This window comes from Lineus longissimus, chromosome 17 (assembly GCF_910592395.1).
Source record: "Lineus longissimus chromosome 17, tnLinLong1.2, whole genome shotgun sequence".
Lineage (NCBI taxonomy): Eukaryota > Metazoa > Nemertea > Pilidiophora > Heteronemertea > Lineidae > Lineus > Lineus longissimus.
In genome coordinates this window covers 844,894-867,399 of record NC_088324.1, presented here as the reverse complement: position 1 = coordinate 867,399, position 22,506 = coordinate 844,894, and the positions used below count along the sequence as shown (strand labels likewise).

Here is a 22,506-nt window from a genome sequence, read left to right as displayed (position 1 = left end):
TTATTGTGATATCCACCTCTTTAGTTTTCTGAATGTCGTATGCCGTGGATTTTGAAGGACAAACACCAAATCTGCAATAGTCGCAATTTCACCCAATCATGGTGCCAACTCAATGTCCTTTAATCGTATTGACCATTGGGTGGACGTTCGCAATAAACCAACCTACCTTGATGTTAGCCTTTCTCATCCCACAGGCAGCTTTAGGAACGGTCAGGAAGTAAAAGTTTGAGGCCAGTGTCACGCTGGCCTCGTCTTGGACGGTAATCTCGATCATGTAATCTTCTCTCTTCAACTGACCCAACATCGTGGATGTCTCCGCTTCAAATATAACCATGGACGGTAAGATGGTGGACTGAAAAAATAGGTGCAGTTGGAAAATATAACATCCCTTCTCTTCAGAAATGATTGTTTCCCAACTTATTATTGAATATAACCATGGAGGGCTCAATCAGCCCCTGGAAATGTAACATCCCTTCTATTCAGAAATGATTGTTTCCCAACTTATTATTGAGTATAACAATGGATGGTAAGATGGTGGACTGAAAAAATAGGTGCAGTTGGAAAATATAACATCCCTTCTCTTCAGAAATGATTGTTTCCCAACTTATTATTGAATATAACCATGGATGGTAAGATGGTGGACTGAAAAAATAGGTGCAGTTGGAAAATATAACATCCCTTCGCTTTAGAAATGATTGTTTCCCAACTTATTATTGAGTATAACCATGGACAGCAAGATAGTGGACTGAAATGAAACGGCCAGGGGCCATTGTGCTCACCGTATACATCTTTTATTAGGCAGGATTATGCTTAGTTTAGAGGAGAATATGGTGAACACAATCAGGCATGAAGACTTTTTTTAGATGTGTATTGATGTCAAGTAATAAGACAGGGCAGTATATATAAGTTTATGATCCAACCAATAATTGTCTATGACATCAACAAGATCAATATCGTGTGATTGCTAAGAGTCCCTGCAATAAAAAATTCATCGAAAAAAAGTCATTAATAAGCGAGATATTGCACGTCCTACTTTTTCAGTTTTGACCCCCTGGTGGCCAAATCAAGAATCAGATCAGGCCAAAATTCGGTGTCAGAGATTATCTGATGTAGGGGGTTACATGTACCAACTTTCAAGTTCATAGCTTTAGCAGTTAAGAAACGTGCCATAGTTACACTCGAACGGTCAATTTACGCCATTTGACCTCTGTGACCTAGAAAAGGAGGTCAAATCCAAAAATCATAGGAAATGTGATGTATCCTTGCTAGGAGTCCCTGCCATAAAATTTTATCGAAAACAATTCACTCAAATAGGCAAGATATTGCACTTCTTCCTTTTTCCGTTATGGCCCCCTGGTGGCCGAATAAAGAATCAGATCAGGCCAAAATTCGACATCAGACGTTATCTGATGTAGGGAGTTATATGCACCAAGTTTCAAGTTCATAGCTTTACTGGTTAAGAAACGTGCCATAGTTTACACTCTAACAGCCAATTTACGCCATATGACTTCTGTGACCTTGAAAAGTAGGTCAAATTGAAAACCCGTATAATATGTGATGTATTCTTCAAAACAGTACCTACCATAAGAATTTTATCGAAAACAAGTCACTTATAAGCGAGATATCACACTTTTTAGATTTCCACTTTTGGCCCCCTGGTGGCAAAGTTAGGAATCAGATCGAACCAAAATTCAACGCCAGAGGCTATGTGATATAGGGGGTTATATGTACCAAGTTTCAAGTTCATAGCTTTAGTGGTTAAGAAACGTGCCATAGTTTACACTCTAATGGCCAATTTACACCATATGACCTCTGTGACCTTGAAAAGTAGGTCAAATTGAAAACCCGTATAATATAAAATGTATATTTGCTATGAGTACCTACAACAAAAGTTTTATCGAAAACAAGTCACTTATAAGCGAGATATCACACTTTTTAGATTTCCACTTTTGGCCCCCTGGTGGCAAAGTTAGGAATCAGATCGAACCAAAATTCAGCACCAGAGGCTATGTGATATAGGGGGTTATATGTACCAAGTTTCAAGTTCATAGCTTTAGTGGTTAAGAAACGTGCCATAGTTTACACTCTAATGGCCAATTTACGCCATATGACCTCTGCGACCTTGAAAACAAGGTCAAATTAAAAACCCGTATAATATAAAATGTATATTTGCTATGAGTACCTACAACAAAAGTTTTATCGAAAACAAGTCACTAATAAGCGAGATATCACACTTTTTAGATATCGACATTTGGCCCCCTGGTGGCCAAACAGAGAATCAGATCGGACCGAAAATCAGTGTCAGAGGTCAGCTGACCTAGGGCATTCTGTGTACAAAGTTTCAAGTTCATAGCCCTAGCAGTTAAGAAACGTGCCACTGTTAGGATACGACGACGACGACGACGACGACGACGACGACGACGACGACGACGGACACAGCGCTATCATATAGACTCCCCTTACGGTGAGCCAAAAATAGGTGCAGTTGGAAAATATAACATCCCTTCGCTTTAGAAATGATTGTTTCCCAACTTATTATTGAATATAACCATGGACAGCAAGATGGTGGACTGAAATGAAATGGCCAGGGCCATTGTGCTCACCTCATGTGGAGGAAAGATGGATAAAGAGCATGGTATTGTGTCATGTAGTGTTAGGTTTGATGTAGGTCCAAGCAATTACAATTTCCCCAAAATGGCCAATTTACAGTACATTCGACCTCTGTGACCTTGAAAAGTAGGTCAAATCAAAGAAGACCCTGGTGACACATTGAATGGTTGTTAGAATTAGATGTACCTATGATATAAAATTGGTGCCAATCGGGCAAGTCATTACTAGGAATAATGGCATTTTGAAGAATTTAGGATTTGGCCCCCTCCCTGGAGGCCAAACGGCAAATCAGATCGCACCAAACTTCGGTCCTGAGATCACCTGACCAAGGGGTACATGTGTACTTAATTTGTGATCAATAGTCATTGCAGTTAAGGAACGTGCCATAGTTACGGCCTGATGGCGAATTTATGCCATTTGACCTCTGTGACCTTGACAAGAAGGTCAAATTAAAAACCTGTGTGACATATACTGTATGGTGGTTAGATGTACCCATGATATCAAATTGGTGGCAATCGGGCAAGAAGTTTAGGAATAATCACATTTTTAAGGTTTTTGGATTTTGCCCCCTGGTGGTCAAGTGGTGAATCATATTGGACCAAACTTCGGTCCCTGATATCACCTGACTAAGGGGTAAGTGTGCACCAAATTTGGTATCAATAGTCATTGCAGTTTAGAAACGTGCCATCGTTACATCCTAACGGCCAATTTACACCATTTGACCTCTGTGACCTTGAAAAGGAGGTCAAATCAAAAACCCGGAGGATATATGATGCACCTTTGCTAGAAGTACCTACCATATTTTTTTCAAAATTTCCCGACTACTATTAAGGGAGATATTGCATATTTTCACTTTTAACGTTTGGCCCCCTGGTGGCCAAACCATGAAACGAATCGGACCGAAACTTGGTCTCCAAGGTGTCATTACATAAGGGTACATGTGTACCAAGTTTCAACTCAATAGCTCTAACAGTTACGAAACGTGCCCTGCTAACGGACGACGGACGACGACGACGACGACGACGACGACGACGACGGACGACGGACGCCACGGTATGGGATAAGCTCACCTCTTAGCAGAGGTGAGCTAATAACACTATGTTGAAAATCACCCCTGGATAATTCTCATTTGTGATGACTTTTGACACTGTCCCACTGTCCCACTGTAAGCTCAGAACACAGCTACCCTCCCAAGGTGATGGGATTGATCACACACTATCATTTCCTCAGAATTATACACTACCCACCTAAACAAGTCTTAGTTCGTACTACAACACTAGTGATTTTTGGCGGTATTTTTCCCGACATAAAAAAGTGTTTTGTGGACCTTTTTAAATGGTCGATTACATCGTATATGAAGACAATTATGACGCATGATTGCAATAGTACTCAGCAGTCAGAAATACCTTACAACTAAGGTTTTCGACCAAACTTGTAACTTTAATGATGCATGGTTTCATTTTCTGATGAGTATATCAGCAAAAGTGAAGTCTACTTGAGAGATCTGGGCACAGGCATTCGCACGTCATTATCTAAATAGTAACAGGTGCCAAAATGGAGAATTCCTGGACCGAGTGACATTTCAATATCAGTCTAGGAAACTCGGTTTGGACATGTTGGAGTGGTAAAGATCAATGAATGAATCGTGAATGATTACCTGATAACAAACCAGGTCTATAAATAACAGGGCACCAAGTTGTTTAAGCTATCATGTCATGGTGATTGGAACCAATCATTTGGCAAAGTCATGCATACTTAGGATTGCTCCCCTCTGAGCTCTGAGTGATGGACTTTTGGTTGTGATTTTTTTAATCACTATCAACCTGAGGTTTGACAGTCTTCAAATCTTCGCCAAAAACAGGTAAAGCAATTATATTATTCACAATGTGATCTTATTTCTGTTCCTGAAAAGTTGTTTTCAGTGTATTTTCTCCTTGAAATCGATCACTTCAGGTACTATTACTGTGCATACCTAGCTAAATTAGTGTCTAGTTTCGTCTCTGATGACATTTATTTCGTAAAAATCGCTGTTTTTTTCTAAAAAGGTGTTTTTGTGGTCATTTTGGCTGTTTATTTCGAGGGTACGGTAGGAGGTCATCGTTCACTCGATAACTCTTTTTAAAATGAAATAAAAGCGTTTTAAGATACATGATATGAATTGATATTAATATTCGTTAAGTGGGATTGTCGGTGGACGTTCATTGGTGAACAGTTGTGCTGGAATTACGAAAATATATCGATATCGTTGAGAGTTCATTCATTAGGGGCCTGCTCTCAATTTTCCTTACAACGCCTCTAGCACTGGGCAATTGCCACCATCTTGAAAAGCAGTGCCGCGGATGGCTATCGCATCCCCACTACGCATGAGAACACGATGGCTGCCCTGCGCTGCATTGATAGTTCGTAATAAATTCACATAAAAACACACCAGAAGATCTCCGATTTTATTTACAAAGATCATATTTTGTTATTTATTGATAAAACAAGCCATTTTACCACAGCAGGTGACACATATTAGGCCTGAATAAGACTTTAGAATTTGAAGTGGTGGTGACGATGCCGATATCCAAGAAGGCGGAAATATACCAGTGGTCAAATCTCATCTATTTTGGGTAATTGCATCATTATTTCTTTTTGTGATTGGTGATTTGTAAAATTGAGAATGATTGAAAAATCAGTATTTTTTCACCCAAAGGCATGAGTGAACATTTGATAAGTTTATTGTGATTTAATTGGTAATTTGGTCGACATTTTGACAATTATATTTAGCAATATTTCGATAAATGCGGACCTGCTTCTTCCTCTTTTCGCAGTGACGGTGTTTCGATAACTCAGGTCAGTTTCACGGCAAAAATAAGTGGTAGTTTTGAAATTCGAATGTGCATTTATTGATGTAACGATAAAGTACATTTCCGAGAATAATTAGTGAAAGTTTCAGTAGGTGTCGATTTTTGTAAAGTAGTGTATAGGCGATGGATTGGCTCAGCCATGTGCTCGTCGTGTCAGCGGGGCGCAAGCCGTCATGGGATGGGGGATGTACACTACTACAATGCACGTGATTGATGGTTGAACATTCATTCTCGTTGACAGTGTATTATTGAAATATTTGATTGTGATGATGGTGTATTGTACTAGGCCTTGCATGCTCCCAATGTGTGGCATATTTCACATTGATACTACCAGTATCAATTACAAAAAAATAGATTGTGAGTAACAATAGGCCTACAAACAATGCTACATGTCATGAGGGTGGGAACGGGGAAGGGGGGGGGGTAACTGTCTCGACGTCCCGTTAGGAAAAAAGGCTTACCCGTTTCCCAATACGCAATTTTAGCCGAATCGTGACGCAAAACACGGCTTGTCTCGAATCCCGCTAAAATAAGGGTGTCTATCCCGAATCCCGACAGTTATTTTCGGCCCATCCCAGTGTCCCGAAAATACCCGTTCTCCCCCTCATACATAGTAGACCATATTGTCACATTGATGTTTTCTTTCATTACAGTTAGACTTCGAGATCTACATTTTCGACAAAGGCCTGGTGTAATATTATTACGTACTTGATGAAGGTAATATTAATTTCTTCAAATATGAAGCATGACGTTAATGGAGTACCAGCACAACTTCATTGACTGCTACGTGGCGCTGGTGGAAACTAAGGTATTGCATCGCTCATATCACTTGAAAAAAACATTTACCCTAGTTACGACCAAAGCTGCTTAGCAGAGGGCGATACCTCATCAGGAGCGCCACAATCATATCATTGGTGTGAAAGCATTTGTATGAAGTTTTTCAGTTCTCAATGTGTTCGAAACCTTAATTGTGAATTTGTGCACTTCGAATTCAAATTTACGTCACTACGTTAGTTTGACATCCATTGATGTCACGGTAATTTCACTGTTATGCTGTGCTGCTTTCAGGTTTAATGACACGAATGAGTACAAGTACATTACATTTTTCGACGAAGGCCTTCTGTAATTTCATACGCTTCTTACGGTTAGTATTGATTCATAATTTCTAGTAAAAAAGTTAATTTTGAAAAATATGTTACAATACAATAGACCTGCAAATACCATATATGCAAGTTTTGAACAAATATCACACATATTCCCCAGTTGACTTGTGATGATATTGATAATGGTGGTGGTGGTGTTATCATGTACATGGCTTCTAACGTAGTAAGTGTTTTCTTTTCAGCAACATTCAATAGATTTATTTACTGTATTATCATTTCGACCAAGGCGAATTCGACACTTCAATTACACAAGGTTAGTAACTTTTGTTCACAAAATCCAAATGGAGGCAAATACAGAACAATCAAACTTAGTCATTCCAGTCAGTTACTGAAGCACAGTGAAAACTGTCGGGAGCAGTGCAACTGATGGCATGTCAAACTTCCAGTGACTGTCCCTGTCCATATATTTCAAGACAGTACAAATCTTGTAATCATTTTGTTTATGCAATGTACGTTATTATGTATCATTTCAGCACAATCAAACTTAGTCATTCCAGTCAGTTACTGAAGCACAGCGAAAACTGTCTGAATTAGTGCTGCTGATGGCATGTAATTACTCTACTACTACTACCAGTGACAGTCAATGTCCAAATATTTTCAAGTGTGTGAAATTAGTACTAGTCTACTTCTTAGTGTTATTTGAATGCAATGTATGTTATAAAAATATTTTTTCAACACTATATCAACATTCTCATTCCTGTCAGTTTCTGAAAATCAGCTAAAGCAATCGCTACCAATGCAGCTGATAACAGCAATTCTTTTTGTTCCCAATGCCCATCCATGACAATATATTTCACGCATGTGACAATCATGTAATCATCCTGTTTTTTGTGTTCTATTCATGCAATAAATAAATTCAGTATTTTCAAATCATTGGTGCTACAAAACTATTCTCATTATAGATTATTCATATTTTATAAAATGCTGTCATGTCAAATTTTGTGTCCTAGTATAAATCATAATGAAGTCGGCATTTTATATACAACTTTTGTACTCCTCCTAAATAAACATACAAATCTTGTTTTATGTAAACTTTGTATATGTGACCCGTCACAGCAAAACCAGGCGCATGTCGCTCTGAGCTTGGCAGGTTGAGACGGACTGTTCTAATCTTTCATTAGCGACACCATTTCTTACCAGAGTGCCTCCTTCATTCATACATCTTGTACTTTAACTCAAGATACCCATCTTTGAATATTTTTAGTATACCAAGTACTACAATGTCAATGTATTGAAGTCATGTTCTTGTAGTGTTATTGGCTTTCTATTATCTTGTCAAAATACCACTTGGTTCTCGCAAAATCTCAATAAAAACAAATGCTATTGCATGTATTGCATATTCTAACAGCTATCCACTGTATCGATTTATCCATCATCTGTACTATTTGTCACAAAAATGTTATATTATGTAAATCATATTTCATTACATAATGCACACTGCCAATTACTGCTGAACCATTCATATGTCATTTAAATAAATAATTTTCAACTTTTTAAAACCGTCTTATAGTACTGTTCTTGTCACTTAGCTGAACCAATTGCTCTATAGCATGAAATTTCCAGAAATGCCCCAGGGACTGAAAAGTGCTGTTTTAACAGAGAGGTGTCCTAAACTGAGAAGTCGAGTTGAATGGAAACAACCAATTTGGAACCAAAAACTACTGTCCTTATTAAAGAGGTTGTCCTCAATAGAAAGGTGTCCACAAAAAGTAGGTCCACTGTATATGAAAGTACAAACCCTGGTACATGTAGTGACATCATCTACTCCTCGATGTGGACACCTGCAAATGCAGCGACAATGTCACATCAGTTATTTAATTCATCGTCCTTTGTGCAGATGGCACCACCCATCAAACATGTTGGTGACGAATAGTGTCGCAGCATTTCGTCACCGAGCTTTCACGAAAATGCACTGTCATTCATTCAGCCATAAGTGTAAGACTGTAGGGTTGTTTCCAACCAAACCATGTTCGAAATGTGTCAAGCATTCGGAACACCCAAAGACTGATTAGAGAAGTCAAAATTGAATGGAAACAACCAATTTGGAACCAAAACTAGTGTCCTTATTGGAAAGGTTGTCTTTAATAGAGAGGTGTCTACTAATGTAGGAACCCTGGTTGTGACATTGTCCACTCCTCCAGCTGCACACCACCAAATCCACAACAATGTCACACCAGTTATTTAGTTCATCATGGTTATGGTCATTGTACTTTCATCTTATGTAAAATGTAACTTTTTACACGGTTTCAATAAACGATTTGTAATTTGTAATTTGTAAATTATAAATTTCACTAATAATTTGACGCCGCCAATTCCACTGGTCTTCGAAATACGTAAGCTACACTGTTGACGACTATGACACTCCTCACAAACCACATTGTGAATCAGACGCCGATAGGCTTGTTTCTACTTATTTTGACCTAAAAAGGCATTGACATTCACAGGTTCATTTCATTTTAACTGACCAGTATTTTTCCTACAAATTTCTTTAATCAGAAGAAAAAATCATTTGCAAATTTGTCTTTCCAGTATTGATCATGATACATTGCTACAAGATTGACATGATCAATGTGTGCATTCTTACAACCAGTTGGAATAGAAACTTGCAGAAGGAATCTTGAAGTAGTCTTATATCAGACAACGTCATAAGCAGTCAATTTTTTCAAAGTCAACTGAAAAAAAACTACACAATTTGAAAGATCTCCAAAGCCTCTCTCCATTGCACCAAGGAACATATCAATCAGTGATTATTTTCATTTCTCAAAAAGTTCTAGTTTAGAGTTGAACTAACAAATTGACCTCTTAGTTATCATCCTAATGCAAGCCAATACAATACCCTAACCCACTATAACAGAAAGGATTGCATAAAAGAACATCAAAATCTGTAAGCTATAACCATTTGCTTGGAACGCAGACAATTATACAAAGTAAGATTCAGTGCACAGACAAAGGTAAACAATCACGAAACAACTACTTCTTCTTCAGACAAGTCAAATAGTTTCACTTTCAGGATTAAACAATTCTGTATCATATCAACGATAAATATATTCAACCTCCATTTTATCAAAATGGCCGCGGCGATAACTTCACAAAAGAGGAGACAAGACCACCATTGATTTTTTAAGCCTTTTAGCAGTTGAATTGTCAATGTTTGACCGCGACGCATCAAATACTGCGTGGGGTTGTGAATCTGAAATTTTGATATGATATTTCAGACAGTCGGGCAAGTAAATGGTGAAAAGTAAACTGGTAGTTGACCACGGAAATTTTTTGATAATCGACAAATTAGGCAGACATTGATATTTCCACCCTTTTCAGCCAACTGGCAGAAAATCTCAAAACACGCCCCGCCCCCTATTACCAAATTAGCAAAATATTTTTTCAATACCTCTCCAAATATGTACTTGAGAGTTAAAAACATGCACTCGTCTAATTGATAGGCCTCGACCCTCCAACCTATGAATATTCATTAGTGGTCTTGTCTCAGAGTAGTGGTGAAATGCCACCTGGTGAGAAACCTGAAAAGTATCCTTTACACAAAGCGGCCAAAGATGGCAACTTGGATCTAGTTCAGTCTCTTGTCCACCAGGGGGCAGATATCACCGCCAAGAATGACGAGGGGCGGATGGTGCTGCATTGTGCGGCAATGTCAAGTGAACAGAAAGTTGTTGAGTACCTAGTCAGTCAAGGAGCTGATGTCAACTGTAAAACAGAGGGTGGCAGTAATCCCTTGGCAAACTGCTCATTAACGGGTTACATGGACAGGGTGAAATACTTCATAAGCCTTGGGACTAATGTCTTCACTGAAAACAAAGTAGGATGCAATGCATTGCACTGGGATTTCCAATGGTTAAGTACAAAGTATCACCAAACATAATACTTGAGAGTGATAAATGTCAGGCAAGATAAAGCTCACAGTTTGAAATTACTTTAAAAAGGTCAGAGGACATAAAGTTTTCATGTTTTATTTAATTAGGTGTATAGTTCTTTGTATGGGCAGGTCTATAGATTATCAACAAGCATGCAGGACGTCCAATGACGGCATCCAGAATTAGTTGGGTGGCATCCAGGCAGCCGCTGATATTCTGGCAGCTCTCAAAGCTGTTTCTGATGCCACAACATTCTTCTTCCAAAAAATCATCAGAAAACCCGCTGCAGGCTTCTGAAACACTAATTCTGTGGGGAGAACAAACATACCCTCCCTTCAAGTCTTCACTTTGAATGTTTCGAAAGCATTTTGTGAATTTTGCAAATCTTAACATTGAACATTTCCCACTTCCACAGCCAACCCGACGTCTTCTGAACCTTAAATTATCCTAATGTCATTTATGATTTTGAGGGGATAAGAAAATCTCACAAAAATCATCGAAAATTGAAAATCTCAGATGTTTGATATTTTGCGATTATCAAGAAAGCAGACACAACTTTTGTAGAACTTTCTTTAAGTCAGAGAAATGACCAGAGCATGATTCCACTCTATTTTAAGATTAATAACTTCATGATTTGAAAAGATAGATTTTTTCGTGACACTTTGATGAAGAATTTTACGATTGACGTAAGTGCAGACTAAACTGAGGTACATCAAGGGCATTATATTACTCGTTCAAGAATCGCTTTAAAGGCCTACGCCGTTCGTTTGTTCAAGATTCGCTTTAAGAACAAGCTAGGCCAAGAAGTGTTTGAAACTTGGGCATATCATTGAGTATCTCAGTACAGATGCACTTATTATCAGTGACACAATGACATTTTCAATATTTGATAAGGCCGAAATTCGAGTTTCACTTTACATTCACTTTATTGATGGGGAAAAATGATTTTTTGAAGATGATATGTCATTAAGAAGAAGAAGAAACTAATAATGATCAGAATATGGCCCACGTAAAATGGGTCCAACAAGAGTGAAGAGAAAGTGAGACACGTCTCAATTGGCGATCAAAGGCCGCTTGGGTGGATCTAGGCTTTGTCATGTTGATAGTCTCTGGCCAGATAGATGCCTATTTTAGAACAAGCCAGCCAAGATGAGTTTGAAAACATCAGATCACACAAACTCAGGCATGTCTCAGTACACATGTACATACTCTCAACTCAGCTCTATAAGACCAGGTTGATAATACCGTCCAATACCACATTTATGATGTTTATTCACAAGGATATTCATCCAGGTTAGGGGTGGTAGGCCTATACAAATTCTCGTCAGACCTCATTGGTTGGAATCGAGATTTTGGGTAATCCTACATGTATGATTAACATGTAATGGGCGGCAAGAAATACATGATCTGGTCTTATATAGCCGAGTTGAGAGTATTATCACTGACACAATAACATTTTCATATTTGATCAGGCTGAAGTTTGAGTTTCACGTTACATTCATTTCATTGATCAGGTTGATGGGGAAGAATAATTTTTGACGATGATATAATGTTATTACATCTACCTGTGATAAAAACTTGGTGATAATCGAGTCCCAAGTTAGCGTGATACAGCACTTTTTGTGCTTTTGGTCAATACTCTAAACTCTCCGATCTAAGACTGTTTCTAGATATGTAAGCCAAGCCCCCTGTAGATATGATGCGCATTGTCGTTGGATGCCATCCAACATTCAACTCAATCGGGATGAACAGTGAGTGGGTAATAATAATTTGTTCAATGCTTATGCCTTTCGCCTTCGGATCCGCTTTATTATCCAATAGTTGATTAACTATTAACACTGATAGAGAGGTGTCCTAAGTAGGGAGGTTATGCCATTATTGTCCAATAGTTGATTCATATGTATGTTTCATGGGGGGTCTTGGGTCCTTTATATGCACTTTGATGAAAAGAAATCAGTCTTAATTATTGATTATTTCAACATCATTGAGAGGCACATTCGAGAGTATTTCATTATGATACCTTATACCTTATGACTATTCTACTGGAGGCAATTTATAATTACCAACATTGCTATTACATTGTAGTGTTAGTACTTAGGTCATTCTAATTAGGGCATCCTGACGAATATATCTGTCAACCTCGATCCTAGTACTGTACTTCTAATGATTTGTATGAATGGAAATCACAATAAGAAATATCAGATCGAGGTTACAGTGTGCACCATGAAGGAGACAGTGCTCTCTAATCATCAGATCAAACAAACAGGGAACATGTGAGTTACTAAGTGTGTGACATTCCCAGACTCAAATGTAAGCGACGCTCTGATTGGGTGCACTTACTTCTGCGCTGGCTACTTCACCAAATGCGGGCGAATGTCTCTGGGGTTTGTGGGCACGGTCAGAGAAGCAAACATTAACCCCTGATTTCCTCAGGATGTAACTAGAGAAGCAACAAACATTGAATTCACTCCACCCTTATTAACTGAACACAATGTCTAATTCATCAATTATGGAAACTTCTCACTTGTTAGGCCTAATCAGAGTTGTTTGACAGATCCGGGCCTAATCAACTCCCTAAGTGCACACGGGAAGCCATTGCTTTTGTTCACTGTCTGTAATTGCAAGGTAATTGGACCAAAAAGTCACCATCGCCGTCTCTGCAATTCTAAGTAGATCGGGACTGAACAGACTTGTCTGTGATACAGAGGCATCCGCATGGTAGAGGCGTCCGCAAGGGGAGGTTCTACTGTATTCTTCTAACTACTTTATTCATCAAATATCATTGTAAAGGGTATAATTGGTGGAGGAAGTAGGCTAATTTTGAGACAGATGCTTTTTTTTAATTAAAAAAATATCCCAATGTCACAGGGCAGTCGGAGTAGAAAACGGGTTAAATAGAATGTTGACTAGCAGGATATCGCCACTTCAACTGAGTTCGAAATAGAAAGAATCCACTCAACAAATGGTCTGATCTATCACGAGACATAACACTTGAGAACTTTAAAAATAATTCCAGCAATAAGTTTTTGAGAAGGTCAGACCTAATATCAGGCACACTGTTTATCTCGGCAAGTAGAAACAGTGGAGGGAATATACCAATACCTTATAAAAGATAACTCAAAATAATGCCAAGCTCAATCAGGTGAACTGGCTTGTGTTCCTTCCCACCACCAAGACAAGTTCGGTCCGCTGCCATTTCGGCCCATGATCTATGACTAAAAGGACCAATGGGATTATTAAAGGACCATTGGTAAAATTATGGGCAATATTACCAAGCTGTTGGCAGCCCATTCACCACCTATTCTACATACTAGCATATACCCATGGAGCGGGCATAGTTGAAATGTAATATACATTAGTTAAATGGGCACGATGATTGAACTACATTAAATTTCAAACGTTACTGAAGTTTTATTAAAGGTTAAACACGCAATGAACTGCATTTAGGGACTTATTGCTGCTATCTACATGCAACCCCCAATAGATTGATTGGAGTACGCTATTTTACACAATGCATTGAGACCAGTGACAGCAGGTCCTGTTCCAAATAAGGCCCTCACATATTAGGCATATCACCTACCCACTCCCGTACCCAATGCCACTGTCGGATCAAAGCCAGGTGCATGGAGAGATGCAGAACACAATTCAAACTGACAACATCAGTCAGTAAAGAATAAATCAAAGAGCAAGCGCTGGCCACTGTACATATTTTGTCCATCCTGGCATAACTGTTTCTCGAATAGAACTAAAATAGAATAGGCTAATCATTAATCTCCCTGCTAATACCCTGCACCATGGACCAGGTTGTGTAGCACTACATACGTGCTGGAAGCTAATACTGATGTGGCAGGGAGAATATGCGTGAAGTTTGTGTATGCTTTTGAGAATGAGCGGAGCTCTCCAGTCGACGTGCTCTCTGAAAAGTTGTTATTTATTCTAAAACCACCAAGATATTCGACGTATGACACCCTCAGTGACACTCTTACTTATGATCCACACCTACGAAACCAAAAGTTGCAAGAATTCGACGCATTTTCGAGGCCCAATTTTGAAACAAAAATCGCCTCCTATTTAGCGGCCACAACGCGCATTATAGTATAGATTTCCAAGGCATTCAATGCGGTAGAACCTAAAGAGGGTGACCGTATCATAGATGACTGGAGGTCCCAAATAATGACCAGGCAAATCTGTATCAAAGTATTACAAAAGTGTTCCGTCAAAAGCTTTCGTCGTGTGCTGCCGCCTATCGGCGGTTCCTGGAACATTGCGTCAAGTTTCAACACTTTATTATCGTTCTCTCTAAGACGTCATAGATATCATATCACTGTGGTTCATGTTGGGAAACTTTGTTTTGTTTCCAACGACGCGGGGGAACTGCAGCCCATGCGCGTGGTCCCCGTAGATTCTTTATAGAAGGGCTTTTCAGTCTGAGATCGAGCAGAATGCTAGCACGACTTAGCATTTGAGGTAGTTCATCCCTCTTGCATGAGCAGACACCCCACAGTCTCTCAGTAAAATGCAAACCTCGGCAAAATGAGCCACAGGAGCTCTTTCACATACATGTGCTATTCCCATGCACTGACTTTTATGGCTGTATCAAAACAGTATGACGAAACGAAATGAGCGATTAGTTGTACCTGGAATGTGCTGTAGAGATTTGCTGAATCCATACAGGGAATATGACGTCAAGGAAGTGGCCACCCACTGAAAGTGTCAATTTCAAGTGTCACAATAGCGCAAACGGTAGAGCGATGCGCAGTCACGCGCAGTGTTCCAGGTTCAACTCCTGCCCAGCCAAGGGGTTTCTTCTTTTAATTTTCATTCTTTGCTTTTATCTTTTATTTTCCTTTTTTATTCTCAAGAGATATACCGGTAGAACATTTTGAAAACGGCACTCTGCGTTGGGAAGGGGGTTGGTTGGTACTGCTGGTACCAAACTGTACAACATTTTCGGTTTACTCCACCGGCTCCACATGCTCCGACTGGCTGCCTAATAGGCAGACATCATTTTGGTTCCCAAACCGCCACTAGGGTTCGGCTTCGAGAACCGAAATGAATATGGGTCATTTTAAAATATAGCCAAGTATTACAATCCTCTGGGGATATTTCCCATATTCCTGCATGTAGGTCCCTATGCTTCGCCTGAACTTCTCTCTCTCACGGCCCTGACAGGACTCCTGGGGCATGAATGGAGCTTGGTGTTGGCCCAGTACCGATAGCTGACCGAGAATATAAAACTAAGCAACCAATAGCCTTGGCTGTGGTTCCATCCCCTTTCTAATGGGTGTAATAAATTGGGTGGATAGATAGAAATAAGCCAAAGATACAAAACTAAACTTGAACTTTATTAAGATATAATCTTTGAAATGACTATGGCCACATAGGCTTAATAGCAAGTGAGGCAAAAATTACAATAATACAACTCTATTTAACAATGCAACATAATTTTACCTGAAGGAAAAAAAATCACAATGGGAATGCGGAATCCTAAAAATTCATTCATGAGGGCCTAGTAGGCTGATAGGCATAGGCCATCTGAGTTTAACACTAACAGGCTCAGGCGATTGCTCCTGGCCTCGGAAATCGAAGGAAAACAAAATTATAAAATAGGCCGGGTCTATTTGGCAAGCCGCTCGCCGAACAGGCATCTTTTTTTTGTCCTGTTTGGAGAGCCGCTTGCCAAACAGCACTAAAAGCCACCCTGTTCGGCCAGCCGGGCTTGCCAAACAGGTAAAAAATCTACCCTGTTTGGCGAGCTGGAGACTTTAATATTAATGAGTTCGGCTCTCCATTCAGGACAAGAAAAAGTCGCTGTTTGGTAAGTCGGGCTTGCCAAGTAGTCACTTCCTATAAAATATTAACCGCACCATTGTGATGGCAGTGCATGAGTGGTCCCGGTTCCCTGCGCAGATTCAGCGAATCTTTACCAGTCCATGAGTCACAGTATTCTAACCTCGTCCCCAGGAGTCATACACACTGTGTGTCGAGGTTGACTCGATGTATTCTACTTTGTGGATACAGGCACAACTCATTGATCATTTCGTTTCGTCATTTCGCCATTTTGTCATTTCGCTGTTTTGATACAGCAAACTTTTATGTATGCTGAGCTGAGCAATTGCCTGTTGACTCCAAGTGTATAAAGTTAGACTGAGAGACATTCCCATCCTTTTTGATAAGGGTCAGGGTTATCACTACAGCTTTGAAACTGAACATCTACTACGCAAAGCAAATTTAGGTAAGAGCAATTTTATAATTATTTTGAAAGGTTGGTTGAGGTGTACCCAACAAGGTTATAATCAGTACAAAGACCAAGTTACTCAAAACCAAAATGCCTCTGTATGAAGCACCAAGTGGGCACATTTATCCTGATGACATGGCGGTGATTGGCACCTTTATAGAACTTACTAGAAGAGGTGGTTGCTTTCCTCCAGGAACTTCTCGATTTTTTGACTCGTTTGATGGGTTGTGAGGACATAGATATGAGCTTGTATCCTGCCATCAATCATTTGGTATAAATTCAATCTCTGTAAATATGACTATCATCCCATGTCTGTAAACCATTTTACCACATTTATTGCCACTGTTATGAGGTGGGAATAAAGCTTATGATTTATATGAGAAGTATTTTTGCCTTTTGTGATAGCTTAGAGTAGTTGTTTCATCCTGATTCATATTGTCAGCTCTTTACTCAGTATTCTTATGTCAACGGGACGTACCATTGTCATTTTGCCCCCTGCCCAAGACCCTGAACTATTAGCCAAGCCCCTCTGAGACAGCTCTGGTTTGCCAGACTTGGGTGTGACATTGTCCCTGTCTCATAGTTTGGTGAAGCCTTAACGCTCGACCCGGTTTTACGCTACAATATCTTTATGGAACTAGTTTGGCCAATAAAGTTACTGGCTACGGAACAAAAGTTCCGGTGGACGTACGTAGCTTTAGTTGTTAAGAGTAGTTACCAGATTTCGGAGACAGTTCGTGTGAGGCGGAGTTTTAGCCTCATTAGCATTTTGATGATGCATTTTGATATTGATACTGAGTATGCCAATAAGATCTCTGCAGACGATCCAGCCGAATTAAAGACCAACCTTGGAATATGATATTTGTGTGGATAATGTGTTTCTTATTTAAAGTTCCAGGTGGAATCCAAGAACTCAAGACTGTACTTCCTCCTCATATAGCTGCTGTCACTGGAACGATACTGATTACCCCGAGCACGAGGATTCAAATAGGATCTGAAGGTAATATTCTTCTCTTTACTTTTCCTGACCCCTTAGAGAACCTTACATGTTATTCCCAATCAAACAATTACATTCGTGGCCGAAACTTTGCAGGAATACATTTCTACTGAGTCATATCCAATTGGTTGTCCTAAAGTCAATAAACATGTACTGAATTTAAACAAAAAAGGGACAATATAGGCATTGACAAACTATATCGTAGCTTGGCAAGTTGAAGTTCGCTTTCTAAAACGCATATCGCCCCTTCCAACAAACCAATTTCAAATCTCCGCGAGCTTGTTCCGTTCTATAGTGCATAGCGATACATAGCAGGCCTAGACCATGTATTCGCCGGGATTCTGGTCACGAGTCGGTATTGGGATAGAAGAGGTTGGGTTGGTTTGCAAGGACATACCTGTAAACAAGCTAATGTTTATTTCAACGCCTTTGAAGGCCATTGTGTTCGTGAGCAAGTGATCGACCTAATTAACAACTAATTCCCGTGATTTTCAGCGGGTGCGTACCAGCTTTAATTAGACCGTGGTACGTACATCTCATTCATGGGTGATTATCATGGTTGGCACTGTATAGCACAAGAAGCATAAAGATAGCTTGAACAATTTAGCAATGTTTCGTTTCATATCGCGCGCTCTCAGTCATAAAATGGCATCGGCACTTCTGATTACCGTCCACCAAGGCATGCATATAAGCATTTGAGATACGAACGATGAGGCCGCGGTTGCTGAAGTAGACTGGAAAAAAAGTAATAATTGCCAAAGTAGTGAGCGACTGCAACAACCTGAGCATTTCTGTGTGCCTCCTCAGTCTAAAAACGCACTCTTGTTGCGCGAATTTTACTTCGGAGTTCCGGACCGTTTTTCTTTCCGACCTGCGCTCCCAGGCCCAGCTCCTACGTACCTGGTATATGAACGCGAAAGCATTGGCATTGAGGCGTCAGGTACGCCCGTCACGTGACTGCATGATATGAAGTGGCTTCGATAGAGTTTATTAATTTTTTCATTGTAAAAGCCATCATTCCTAAGAGACTTCATTCGATTGGTTGACACTAAAACAGTATGATATAACTGATTCTAACACATTCGACTGTAACGCAGTGTTGATTGATATGTATTATGTAATACCAAGCATTGATTAGAGACGAAAACTTTTAAAACAGGCTATTGGTAAGGTAACACTCAGTTTTGAATATAGGGGGCTTTTGTAATTTGATTAGCCTTGACTCTTCCAAGGTTGGACTTATCTCACTGCTTCTGCGTGAAATAGTTCATTAAGACAAATGATTTTACACTGGGCCTCATTTTCGAGGCAGCGCTCTTAATTTCTTATCTTGATCTGTGCGACATTAAGATCTCGTGTTTCATTGCAGGCAAACTTGTAATCGCCTGGTAAAGCACTGACCCAAACAAGTGATAACCGTCGCATGTGCTTTAAATCGCGGCTTCACCAATCTAAATCGCTCGTCTGTGGAGCTGTTACTATTTTTTCTCGCGGACGAGAGATTCTTTTAACTCTCCGTTTTTTGCAGGATTATATTAAATTAATTGGACTTGTTGATTGTACTGTCTTTAGCAGGTGGCAACATATTATATCATCGCAATTCTCTGCATATAAAGATCTTTCAACTCCGAGAATGCACTGCATTATACAGTGCGTATCAACAAAAGGTAATCTAAAGTCAAGGGGTTAATATTCCAAGGCTATTTAGTTTCAGAAGCTACATGTGGTCTACTATTGAAGAGGATATCCTCAGATTTCCATTGATACCATTCTTGCGTTATTACGGTCTCGCATGACCGAGTAAATTGTAATAGAAAATGACGAGTTCAAATCGAAAATTTCCAAGTTTGTGCAAGTTGAATGAATACGTTCAAATTGTACGTTTACAAACTTAAAAAGATCAAAACGAACACGATTTTCTCGGGAATTATTTGGCTTTATTCAGAGATCTTCTTATCTTGTATTTTATGCACCCACACTTTCAACATGCCCTCCGCCTCTTGCAACACAAAGTTCACAGCGATAGAGCATGCCCTGAACTGCTTTTCTGATCACTGCGCGATTCCCGCGTAAATCATCCACTTCGTGTTGAATTCGGCCATCCAAGTCATTAAGATCACGGGGAGGAGTCGCAGACACCTTGTTTTTCATGTGTCCCCAAAGGAAAAAGTGACATAGTGTGAGATCAGCTTGTAATCGTTTATTTCAATTCACCAATCTTGGACATTTTTGGAGGAATGGTATCATTGGAAAGCTGAGGATCTCCTCTTCATTAGTAAACCACGTGTTAATCAGCTTGTTAAACTAAATAGGCATATTAACTCCATGAATTTGGATTACCTTTTTTTGATACGCACTGTATTATGGAACTGTTTGATTTCAAGCTCCCAAGAACAGTCCATGATGCCAGCCACACGGCCCCAACTTGCTCCGTTCGATGCAGCAGCATTCGGTTATTTTTGGCTAATAAGATTCGTCCTGTCATTCTGTGAACTGGAGTACATATAAAGTGCAAAAATTACATGGATCCCATATTCATCGCCTCGATTATAGGAGACAAAAATCTTGTGGCTCAATTGATTAAAGCCGGGGCGAATATAGAATGGAAATACAATGACGGGAATACTCCAATCATCATCGCCTCGACTATTGGACACCAAGAGGTGGTGGATCTATTGATTAAAGCGGGGGCGAATATAGACCATGCCAACGATATTGGAAGAACTCCTCTAGGGTGTGTTTCTATTGAAGGACACAAAGAGTTGGTGGATCTATTGATTAAAGCGGGGGCGGATATAGAAGGTAAAGACAATGGCGGGAATACTCCAATCATCATCGCCTCGATTAAAGGACACCAAGAGGTGGTGGATCTATTGATTAAAGTGGGGGCGGATATAGAATGTAAAAGAATATATGTATTGTGGTGGTAGGAATCTAGGTAATTCTAAGCTATTTTAACAAAAGCCCTTACAGGCCTTTTTGTCACAAAATAGCTTAGAAACCCCTAAGAACCAGACACCACAATACATATATTCTATCATTCATTAGATTCCCAGTGAAGCGTTGCAATGAAATGGTCAGTGAAGCGTTGCAGTGAAATGGTAAGGGAATACTAGAGTTCAATGGGTTAATGTAATCATGACTTACTGTATTCCAACAGAAAGTACACGTCAATAGCTTTTTTCCGTGCATTTTACCTGATATATGATGTTGGCACTGTTCACTGCATGTATATAATTTTACTAGTAAATAAATAGAAAATGGCAACAGGATATTTATTAAATACCGAAAGGGCACATAAGATTCCACTTGGTTTAAAAGCTGAGAGGCAGCATCATATCATTACTCATAACCCATCATCTGCTAACCCCAAAGAAACACTGTATGTTAGAATACCGGCATTGCGAGAGAATACATTCTTTGTACCTAAATCTCTTTATCAGTCTGCTGATGTAACCATTTCTGGTGATTCTAAAAATAGTGTTGTAAATAATCTTGGTAGAAACCTAATCTCAAAGATGGTGGTTAAGTGGGGAACAGAGCAGATATTTGACCTTGACGAATACAGTCATTATTCTACATTTAAAGATCTGTGGTTTACAGAAGAAGAAAGAAATGATAGAGTTTTTCAGGGTATTCAGTCAAAAAATCTTAGAGAATTAAGATCAGGAGTCGCTGAAGCTGATGTCACTGGAGAAACAGCTAATGAAAAGACTTTAAAGAAAGTGTTTGACAAGAAGTACAAAATACCATTAGATTTTGAACTATTCCATCATCATGCTCCATTTTACAAGTTTCCAATTCAAGAAGATGTTATCATTGAAATAACTTTAGCACCAAAGGAGGAAATCATAGTCACCACAACCACAGCAAGTATGGGCTACAAACTTGAAAATATTTGTTTTGAATATGATAACCAACAAAATGATTGCTAGTCAATTGAGTAACAAGTACAATTCTGGATTCTCAATATTTTATGATTGGGTAGACCATTTTAAGACAGTCAATGTTACTGCTAATGAAACACTAATTAATGAGAACATCAACTTTCCAAGAATGTCTATTAAAGGATTATTATTACTATTTGTGTCTGACTATGTAGATGGAGCTAGAGATTCAGAGAAGTTTGAAAACCCTAACATAAGTAAAGTGCAGATCACAATAGAGGGTGTTGCCAATCAGGTGTTCCCAGAAGGAATGAGAATGATGGATCAATGGGAGGAGATCAAGAAACATTTTATGTCTGAAGATTTGAAGAAAACTCATGACTGTAACATGACCATGGAAAAATACTATGGTGATTCTAATCACTATGGTTTATGGTTGGACCTGAGAACTTCTGAGGATAATCGTCTTCACGGATCAGGAAAGAAGCTCCAGAACACAAAAGATGGTATTCAATTATCTATTACAAAGAAATCTGGAAAGGGACCATACAAAATGCACATATTCGTGGTTTCTGACGCCCAGGTAAACATCCAGAATTCTCAGATTGCTTCACTCCAGCACTGAGGTGCTGCAAGAACAAAGTTCGCTCCAACACTGAAACAAAGTTCGTACAACACTAAATTAAATACTGAATACTAGATAAATGAGTTTTACTAGTGATTTTCTAAGTAATTAAATGGATACACCAGGAAAGAAAGATATCATAAATACACTGTATCAAAGTTTACTGTTGGCATCAACAACAATTGGTTACTCTATGTTACTGAAAAGGTTCTTGAGAATCAATATTGGTCCCCCAAGTCAGGCCAACCTAGAGGAAATTCTTAAACTG

The 22,506-nt window shown here is 39.3% G+C and overlaps 1 protein-coding gene and 2 long non-coding RNA genes across 8 annotated transcripts in view; 2 read left to right on the top strand and 1 right to left on the bottom strand.

The window, feature by feature from the left end:
* LOC135501914 (CDK5 regulatory subunit-associated protein 3-like) overlaps window positions 1–22,506 on the bottom strand; it is a 281,400-nt gene that overhangs the window by 3,480 nt on the left and 255,414 nt on the right. For all 4 annotated transcript variants that reach the window (XM_064794348.1, XM_064794349.1, XM_064794347.1 and 1 more), the window contains one exon: window positions 167–352. In XM_064794348.1, coding sequence (XP_064650418.1) covers window positions 167–352 — 186 coding nt within the window. The remainder of the gene's footprint in view (window positions 1–166; window positions 353–22,506) is intronic.
* Window positions 4,245–20,244, top strand: LOC135501927 (uncharacterized). The gene is made up of 3 exons (XR_010449677.1): window positions 4,245–4,471; window positions 17,622–17,729; window positions 20,111–20,244. It is a non-coding gene; the product is annotated as an uncharacterized LOC135501927 (long non-coding RNA).
* On the top strand, window positions 4,576–8,593 carry LOC135501924 (uncharacterized). 3 transcript variants are annotated; one of them, XR_010449674.1, is made up of 4 exons: window positions 4,576–5,445; window positions 6,113–6,176; window positions 6,528–6,603; window positions 6,805–7,061. It is a non-coding gene; the product is annotated as an uncharacterized LOC135501924 (long non-coding RNA). The 3 variants fall into 3 exon arrangements; XR_010449673.1 differs by lacking the exon at window positions 4,576–5,445 and adding an exon at window positions 7,096–8,593 and having other exon boundaries at window positions 5,926–6,176; window positions 6,805–6,875; XR_010449672.1 differs by lacking the exon at window positions 4,576–5,445 and having other exon boundaries at window positions 5,926–6,176; window positions 6,805–7,062.